Source organism: Bemisia tabaci, unplaced genomic scaffold (assembly GCF_918797505.1).
Source record: "Bemisia tabaci unplaced genomic scaffold, PGI_BMITA_v3".
In the NCBI taxonomy this organism is placed as follows: Eukaryota; Metazoa; Arthropoda; class Insecta; order Hemiptera; family Aleyrodidae; genus Bemisia; species Bemisia tabaci.
Window position 1 is genome coordinate 62414 of NW_027311757.1, and position 10030 is coordinate 72443.

Below are 10030 nucleotides of genomic sequence, written 5' to 3' on the forward strand. Positions count from 1 at the left end.
GATGAGGAATTGATAGAAAAAGGATCCTCCAGAACAAAAATGCAGAATTGCCTAGAAAGAAGGAAGATAGCATTGGTGCAATTTGCAACATGTTTAGCTTACAATATACCTAGTTGTCACATGTAGTTTTAGTATGTAGTTGTATCGTTACAATAGAGTCACTGGAAAAAAAGTCGCTTGGATCTAGAGTCCAGACTCTTAAAAACATTGACAAAAAAAATACTCTTGATTCAATCGGATTTTTGCTTAAATCGAGAACCAAGCCTTTTAATTTAAGCGGTTTTTCTTTTGATTCAAGCAAAAATCCGATTAAATCAAGAGTAGTTATTCTTGTCATTGTTTTCAAGAGTCTGGACTGTAGATCCAAGCGACTTTTCTCTTCCAGCGGTTGCCGCCAATATGTGGAAAATGCTTCGTAGGTACCACTCTCCTTCCTTCCACTCTACGTGATAAAACGCATGAAAACATGAGCTTTCAATGGTATCTTTATTAAGTGGAAAAGTGACACTAAAACAGTCGCATGGATAAATGATAATTGAATATTGCGTAATTTAATTATTCAAAAGTGTAATTGCTGGTGTATCCTAATTTTTCATACAAGTTACATAAAAGTCAAAATGTAGCAGCGTAGGGGTAAATTTGAAGTAAATTCAAGCTGCCAAAATAAATTATTCTTAAGCAGAATCGCTGACTGGATCAATTATCTGGGTTTCATCAATAAGGCCGCTGCTGGATGACTGAGACGACGAGGTAGTTGGAGAGGATTGATACCGATTCAAGAGAGGACCACATTGAGCTTTGTTAAAATCTGGTTGCGTGGGTATAGACACTTTGAGGGGAGTATTGGGATTCGGTGTTGGAGTACGAGAAGAAGTCGGTGTTGGAGCACGAGAAGATGTCGGCGTGCGGTTGTAGGACATTTGCGGGAGGTCAGGACTAAATTGAGGAGGATAACCTGCATAATGAGAGTTAGGAGTTGCAGGTCTGGAGAAATGCGATTGTGGATGGTGAGGAGGAGGAGGAGGGATGAAAGTATGTGGAATGGATCGATGGCTGTAGGCGTACGAGTGACCTTGAAAATCAGGAGGAGAACTGTGCATGGGCGAAAGGAAAGTTTGATTTTGAGACTGTTTTCGGGATTTAAAATTTCTGACCAAACTCATCACTGCCATTTGAAACTCGAGCATTTCGTCACTGTCGAAGTCTTTTATTAATGGAACAATGCTTTTAAAGAAATACAGTTTAGGATCTTCCTCTTCAGGCTCTAGGGCCTTTAGGAGCTTTTCTTCAATCTGAACTGCCCTCTTCTTTTGGGAGTTCTTTTGATGTGTTGTCGAGTATCTTTTATTGGTGCCCTCTACTGAAGCTTTATTGGAAGCTGGATTTTGGGGAGGTGGGTTTTGGGAAGTTGGATTTTGGGAAGCTGGGTTCTGGGAATCAGAGAAAACTTCATCAGGCTCATCTACGTCCGATTCCTCATCAGACACGCCATCCCTCAATGCTGCGCCATCGCCTACCGCCAATGAGTCTTCCGTAGCTCGTTCTTCAAACACCTTGGTCAGGAAAATTAACTGGTCGTAATAAACGTACTTCGTTTTTGAAACGGCTTTATCCCCTGACGGAGGCTTTGTAATGAAGCGATAGTAACGCCGGAAGGAGTCTCGTAAATTCGTCCATTTCTTTATGATGCCAGCACCTGAGCAATCAAAGAACAAAAATAAAAATTTTAGGTACACACCTGAAAACAGCTGAGCGCTTCCCTGATAAAGCTATTAGAGCTTTCCCGCTTGCTTGTTTTTAAGGTGATTTGACGGTTGCCATTTTTTGTGCCAGAGCGACGTGCAATGTACCGCATCAATTCGTTCCATAATTTCAGCTACTTGTCACTTTTTTTTAAATTTTGAAATCGCACTTCTGTTGTCATGAGATTAAAGAATTCATGTACCAAATTTTACAAAGAAATTGAACGTATTAAAGGCAGGGTTTTTCCAGAGGAAAAATATCGCATTCGAGTGTGGTTTCGATATCAGTATCAAATGCGACATTTTTCCTCTAAAAAAAACCATGCCTTTATTACGTTGAATTTCTTTGTCAAATTTGGTACATGAATTCTTTGGTCATATGACGAAAGAAGTTCGATCTCAAAATTGGAAAAAAAATGACAAGTAGGTAGCTGAAAATATGGAACGAATTGATGCGATAAATCGCACGTCGCTCTGACATAAAAAGTGACAATGACAAGTGACATTTCCTCTAATAAAATAGGTATTCGATTTTGAAAATACTTGTGAGTATTTTACCTGGAAATTTTCGTACATCCTAGATTAATTTGCAAATGAATCATTCTAAAAAAATTTAAAGAAGCAAGCTCAAATCTTCTGATAAAATTCATATATTGTATAGGACAATTTGGTAACATCCAAAGGTGCATACGGCGCGGCGTTGGCAGAGTTGTCATAAGTTTCCTTGAACCCCTCTAAGGCCCCTCTTTATTAATAGCTAAAGTGCAAAACCACGTAACTCCGTTTGCGAAGTCTCAGACTTCCTACCATGCCTTATTTTTTCTTTGGAAAACTAGTCAACGTAATTTCCTGAAAACTGTCTTGAATTCTTTTCTCTGTTACCGGAAAATTTTGTATGCATTTGAAGCTATAAAAATGGCTTGTTTTTTCTCCAAAAAATAAAGTAGGAGCGGAATTTTTTAAACACCACAAAAGAGGAATGTGGTTTCGCACTTTGGCCGTCGATTGCTCCATACCTACTCGTTCCTCTAACGCCTCCATTAAATATATTAAACCTCCCTACTAACTTTAGACTGAGTAACATTTTAAAATTATGGACTCGTGTCTTGGATTAAGTTGTACTCCCCACTTCTTTTTTCACAGATACCTTGCCAGCGGTTGCACTATGACAGATCTTCACTACTCTTATCGTTTAGGAATCTCCACGATCAGCAAAATTATCAGAGAAGTTTGCGATGTCATTGTCACTGTTTTGCAAGAAATCAGCATGCCGAGACCAAATAAAGAAATGTTCTTGAAAATTGCGGAAGGTTTTGAAAAGGATGCAAATTTTCCTCATGTAATAGGTGCTGTTGACGGTAAACATATTCGCATCGAAAGCCCAGAGGACAGTGGCTCCCTTTATTTTAATCGTAAACTATATTTTTCAGTGATCCTGATGGCAGTTGTTGATAGTAACTACAAATTTGTTTACGTCAATGTAGGGTCTTATGGCAAAGACGCTGATTCAAGCATATTTCAACGCACCCCTTTTTGGAAAAGTATTTTAGATGGATCTCTTGAACTTCCCCCCGACAAACCTTTGACAGATCCTCAATTTCCTGTCCCATATTTTCTTCTTGGAGACGAAGGGTTTGGCCTACACCGACGCTTACTTCGGCCTTTTGGTGGGGCTAATCTCGAGTTGAAGAAACGGATTTTTAATTATCGTTTGTGCAGAGGAAGAAGATTCGTAGAGTGCGCTTTTGGCATTTTAAGCAACAAATTTCGTATCTTTCATCGCCCCCTTAACGTTGAAATTGACTTTGCTATTAAACTTGTCAAATCCGCGTGTATTCTACATAATTTCATAAGGGACAGAGATGGCTATCGGTTTGAGGATACACTAGAGATTGAAGGTTGGAAAGATGTACCGCCAACAGGTAATGCACGTGGTGGCACTTCTGCAATTAACCTAAGGGGAAAGTTAGCAGACTTCTTCATGAGTAAAGAGGGGGCAGTGTCTTGGCAAATGAGTAAAATATAGTAGGAAGTTTAGGAATTCTCCTTCGAGCGAACTAATATTGTACAATGTAAATCTTGCTTTAAATTTACTGAGACAAAATTAATAAAGTATAATGCATCAAGACACGTTTCCTGTACTTATTTGTTTGTTTCTTCCCGTAATGAGCATGCGAGGAGCAGGGGGAGGGGTGGCACCAGCAGTGTCGGAGGTTCGTGTGGTTTTTCTCAAAATAAAAAAAAATATATATGTATGTCATCACTATCTATAACCTTTTAAGTACGCAGTATGCAACTTATTTTTTGGGTGGGGGAGGGGGAAATTTAGTTCCTCATACTACCGTGCTGAGGAAGAGCGCCGTATGAACATTCGAGAGTTGCCAGATTTCCTTCGATAAAATGCTTATTTTTGAGGAAAGTCATGAATATTTTTCCTTGAAATTTTCATGCGCTTTAGGATAAATGGCGATCAACATTATCTGAAAAAATTGGAAGGAATATACATAGGTTTACCAGAAAATTCATGTTTCATTAAAGGACATTTGGCAACGCCCGAAGGTTCATACGGCGTTTTTCCTTAGCACGGCAGCAAATAAACCTAAACTGAATATTATTTTCCCCTTCCTATTTTCACAAAGAGTTAAAATATGGACTTACCATAAATTTTTTTATCCGCATCAGATAAACTCTCGAAATCCTCCTTCAGGCTGCGGTGAACTTCGCTCCACGCGTTCTTAATAAGGGTCCTGTCCTTGTAATTGGGATCAGCCTTGTCCCACAGACACGGCCGAGCTTGTATCAACGTTATTAATTGATCAATGTCGACCTGCTCAACCAGGGCTTCCATTGTCACCACACTTTTAACTACACTTTTGAACTACCGAAAATAAAAATTAAAAGGTTCAATTCTTCAGCCGGGGTAAGGACAGCGAAGAGATTCGCAGATGCACGTGTAATAACGGTCAGTGCAAAACTGAAATACCTGGCTACCGGGTCAAGTCGAGAAGCCTTTACGAAAATGAAGAATTTGGGATGTTTTGGAATGAGTTTGGAAGTGAGCCTCAATTAGCATAGATACACGAAGTAACCATAGCTCACACCAAAATAATGCTCCATTCCTTGAAGCTCCATCCTCTGGGCTCTTGCAGACGTGATATTCTGCCGTGTTAATGAAAAACGTCGTATGAGCCTTCAGGATTGCCAAATTTCCTTTGGCAAATCACTAATTTACAGGAAATTTTTTGAATATTTTCTTACCAATTTCTCAGATAACTTTGTTTGTGATTGGATCTAAAGTGTCAGAATATTGCAAGGAAAACAATTTATAATTTTCCTCAAAACTAGACATTTTATTCAAGGAAATTTGGCAACTCTCGAATGTTCATACGGCGTTCTTCCTTAGCACGACAGTATTGTCTGTGTGCATTGCTCGATAATTTCGGCGGAATCCGAACGGGCCGCCGGGTTAGTGTGAAAGGTTCCATTGACTGCAATGCTCATTCAACCTATCAGGCAACCGATTCGGGTCAAGGAGTGAGCCACTGACACACGGCACGCCGGCGTATGAAAAACCGGACCGGGAAAGTGTGAAAGGCTCCATTTGCGCCAATGCTCCGCGACCCGGGTCACGATTTTCTACCTGCTCGCCGATTCGGGCTGCCGGACGACAAACCGCATAGTGTGAAAGCGGCCTAAGACAGAGTCCGAGTTTGACCTTGGGCCTTGGGTTCAAGTCGAGCCGGTGTAGTGAATGTTACAACTAGAGTCCCTTTATACCCAGAGTTAAGACAACTCGATTATCAGCTGACTGGAAGCCGGCCTTGGCTGGCCGCATATTCCCAAACTCCGCGTGAAAGTGTCCTTGGGCACCGCGGCCATCCTTTCGCCTTTCTCCTTCCTCCCGTCTCGCGTCTCGCCGTCTGATCGTCTCTCCAACCCTTCGGAATGAATGGGGGTGCGCGACCACGCGGTCCACTCTTTTTGTTTCCGGAAAATATCGTCCTCCTCGAACAAGCCCTTCGCAGAGTTGTCACATGTTGAAGGAATTTGAATACGATTATGAACTATTCTTGTTCTCATGTTCGGTTCTTCAAATAGCACTTCAGGATTTTGGGAACTGAAAGTCTGTCTAATATTTTTAGTGGCAGTGAAAAATGAAGAACCGTCACTTCCGTGAGGTTTTATTTGCGAAATTCAACACGGTCAGTTGAATACTTTTCCGAAACACCATGTACATGTGCCATTGAGAGTGCTCATCGCGTAATTGATATAATTCGTTTTTTCTACTTTTTTTCCTCATATTCATTCCTCTCATGCGACTACTTTTAGTGAAGCAGGACGCAGGATGTGCCGCTTGAAAGCGGGAAGCGCTTACTGGGGGTTGTGCCGCTCAGCGGCCACAGAGCCCGCAACACTCGGTTTATATTAAAGTTATTCTATCTTGCATCTTCATTCTTGTCTGCAATTGGACTGCATTTTGCAATTTGGAACTATAAACTCTGGCTCATTTGAAAAAACACTTATGTGCATAAGGAAACCAATGGCACATACGTTGTTTTTAAACCGGACTAGAAATTATAGTTCCAAATTGCAAAATGAAGTCCAATTAATCTGGGATTGATAAAATCGCAATATATAGCGATTTTTCCGTTGAGAAATGCTAGTTGGGTCAAGGGAAAGTTGTCCACCGAAATCTAGACTTAATGATTTCTCAACGATAATCTTCATATTTCATTTTCAGTGTCATCTTCAAATTCCGGTTTGATAGGTTTTTTTGGTTTATTATATGCCATTTTGGCACATTATTTTGTTGTTCTGAATAGATTGCACTGTACAAAGAAATTGCTACTGCAGATAGAAAAAAATAATCTAAGTAGGTGTTTAGGATTAGAATGACAGGAAATTTGGTTTTCAGGAGTTTTGAGTGGCATATCCGATTTGATCCATTTATCATTCGGAAATTTTAATTCGATTTCAACATTTTACTCGGAAGAGCACTGAAGAAAAATTCTAAATTAAATCAATATTTTGTTTGTAACATACCTATGCGAAGGAAAATCATCGATTAAATCAATAGTATGCTCAAAAAACAACTACACGCCTGTCAGTATGTACAATAACCATCTTTGAGTGATGAGAGGATCCACATATTACGAAAGAAAATCTCAAAAACTCAAAGGTTGCCTTCAATATTTGGAGATACAGAACAACATCCACAAATGATGTTTCATTCCTCACCTTGGCCCCTCAAAATGGACTTTAGGGTAGCCTTCAACTGTGGCAGAAACAAAAGAACATACAGATGTGACCGTTTATCCACTTACTGTGACTACCTCCTTCGGTTGGAAAGAGAGAGAGAGAAGTTATTGACTACCTGACTCCTGTCAATATACGATCCTCGCGGAACAATAAGGCGGACCGCATCGGAACCAGCGAACCCTTCGCAAGGACCCGTTTTCTCGGAAAGGTTGAGCGAGGGTCGACTTGGGTCAACACCCGCTTACCTTCTAGTTTTAGGTGACTAAAAACATGCAAAAAGACTTCTAACGCAAGAATTCAAAAAGCAAAGGTTCCAACGGGCCTCTGGACGAAATTAGAACTAGCACCTTTTGCTGCAAGGGACGGCCAAATTGCCCATTTCGGCTGATTTCGGCACCCATTATCACTCCGTGTCAAAAAATAAGAAGAGGGACATCCGATATTATTGTCCTACCTCATAAATTAGACACTTAAGTACATCTAGTCGAAATTTCGTGTCAATCAGAGTGGTGCGTGACACCGGAATACGCCGTTTTCTAACCTGAAACCTCTCGAAATTCCCATTTTGGCATTTATTATCACTGTATGTCAGCGATGAGCCCGCTTGAAAAGTGCATGATGCACATTTCAAAGTTCATTTTGGCACCCTACCGCGTAGCAGACCCGATCACTCAGTGATACCTCTGAACTCCCACGAATTATATGATAGTAGGGAGGCTCGCTCATCCCCCACGTAGAAGCGTTCCCTCCTCTAAACTTCAATAATACGTAGTAGTGCACTGAGTACTGGCAAATTATAGTAACTAAATTAACAAGGAAACGGCGTGCTTGGGTGTTGCGCACCACTCTGATCGTCACGAAATTTCGACTAAATGTACTTAAGTGTCTAATTTATGAGGTAGGACAATAATATCGGATGTCCCTCTTCTTATTTTTTGACACGGAGTGATAATGGGTGCCGAAATTAGCCGAAATGGGCAATTTGGCCGTTTTGAGGTTAGAAAATTGCGTGCTTGGGTGTTGCGCACCACTCTGATCAACTCGAAATTTTGGCTAAACGTACTTAAGTGGATTACGTAAGAGGTGAGATGATAAAACCGGATGTCCCTCTTCTTTTTTTTGACACGGAGTGATAATGGGTGCCGAAATGGGCAATTTGACCGTTTTGAGGTTAGAAAATTGCGTGCTTGGTCGTTGCGCACCACTCTGATCAACTCGAAATTTTGGCTCAAGGTACTTAAGTGGATCACTTAAGAGGTGAGACGATAAAACCAGATGTTTCTCTCTACATATTTCTCCACGCCTAGTCATCAAAGGAGGCTATGGTGGCATTTTGGCCGTTTTGAGGTTAGAAAATTGCGTTTTTAAGTATGGCGCACCACTCCGATCAGCACGAAATTTTTTCTGTATCTTATTGGATGTATAACTTAAGAAAAGAGACAATTTTTGTTTGTGTCCTCGTTTCCATACGTCGCCTAGCGCGAAAAAAGGGAAAAAATGATTTTTTTTCAAAATTTTACGAATTTTTTTAGACGCTAAAATATTATCCGATGATAATGAATTTTTTCCTACAAAAACCAAGCTAATTGATGTAGATTCTGACAAATTTTGGTTCAATTCCATCGAAAATTACGAAAGTTATAAGGAAAAGACGTTAGCATAGTCAAAAATAGCCCCAAAAAGCGGTTTTTTGGGGTCTGAGGGGGGGCGGAGGGGGTTGGGGGGCTAAAATTCCCCAAAACCTAAGTTTTAGGACACCCTTGATGACTTAAAATGGTTAAAATAAAAATCCGTTCACAAGGGCATTTTGACATGCTTAACCCGGGATACCCTTTAAAGACCTTCAAAACATTAGACCAACACCTGCACGAGTGTAAATTTAAAATCCAAACGAATGTCAAAATAACGTGTGGACTGTAAAATCAAAAGTCAATGACAGTCATTCCAAAAGCTTCAGGAACTGTTGATTTAATGACTGCGCCTGACGTTAACTCAGCAGTCGTGTGATGATGGAATAACATACAGAATGTTATTTCAAAAGCATCAATAAGATGTTGAGCTAACAGAGTTGCACACTTTTGTTTCAACATACATAAAATGTTAAACTATCAGTCACGACAACTAAAAGAACAGAGAAACGTCAAACAAATTTAACATTCAATGCGACTGTTAAAATGACAGGTCTTTTTTTTCCGTGAACAGAACGGACAGCTACAGTTAACAGTAACAGACAAGGTAGATAGACCAAGGTGTGTATATATATATATAACGTAGCCCAAAATAAATACACTGAAAACACATCTGGGGAAAGAGAGGCTTACACATTCAAAAATAAAAACCGATTTATGCATATTATATGCATAGATGAAGCTCATTTGGAAAGCATTAATCTGGTTCATCGAGTTAGATCATGTTTGTCTTATCTGAACGGTATCCTCCCTCCTACTGTGTTGACAAACTTCATTCTTAACATCACAAAAAGGAACTTTCACCTCATGAATGTTACTCATGGATAATTGCGTCAAAAATTTATTGTCTTGTATAACACCGCCTTTGACCATTACCGCCAAAGATTTGTTCCTTTTTTGGAAAAAAGTAAAACCTGGATTGAGAATATTTCTAGTTGTGAACTGCCTGAGTACCCAACCCGTGTTCTCCCCCCTGGGCCATTGTTTTGAATTTCCTATTTTAATGTTAACTCAAAGGATCCGTTTAGGCATGTTCCCTTGGAAAAAATTCCCTGGTAAAAATAAGCCATAAAGGCGATAGAGAAATCTTATGGCCGTCTGTTGGATTTTCTATAGCTTTATAGCTGGCGATAGGATTTTCTTATCGCCCTTATGGCCGGCGATAAAAAGCTCTATCGCCACGAATGGCCGGCGATAAAAAGCTCTTTCGCCACGAATGGCCGGCGATAGAAGGCTCAATCGCCGGCTATAGCCACGAATGGCCGGCGATGGAACGTTCAACCGCCGGCTACAGCCACGAATGGCCGGCGATAGAACGTTCAATCGCCGGTTATAGCCACG

General features: G+C 40.4%; 1 protein-coding gene across 1 annotated transcript; it reads right to left on the reverse strand.

Moving 5' to 3' along the window:
• Positions 1-674: 674 nt before the first annotated feature.
• On the reverse strand, positions 675-4688 carry LOC140225866 (uncharacterized). Its single transcript, XM_072305844.1, has 2 exons — positions 4401-4688; positions 675-1696 (listed from the first exon to the last, which is right to left on the reverse strand). Exons 1-2 carry the CDS (start codon positions 4588-4590, stop codon positions 675-677), a joined length of 1212 nt encoding a protein of 403 aa, XP_072161945.1. The 5' UTR covers positions 4591-4688.
• Between the last annotated feature and the right edge of the window lie 5342 nt (positions 4689-10030).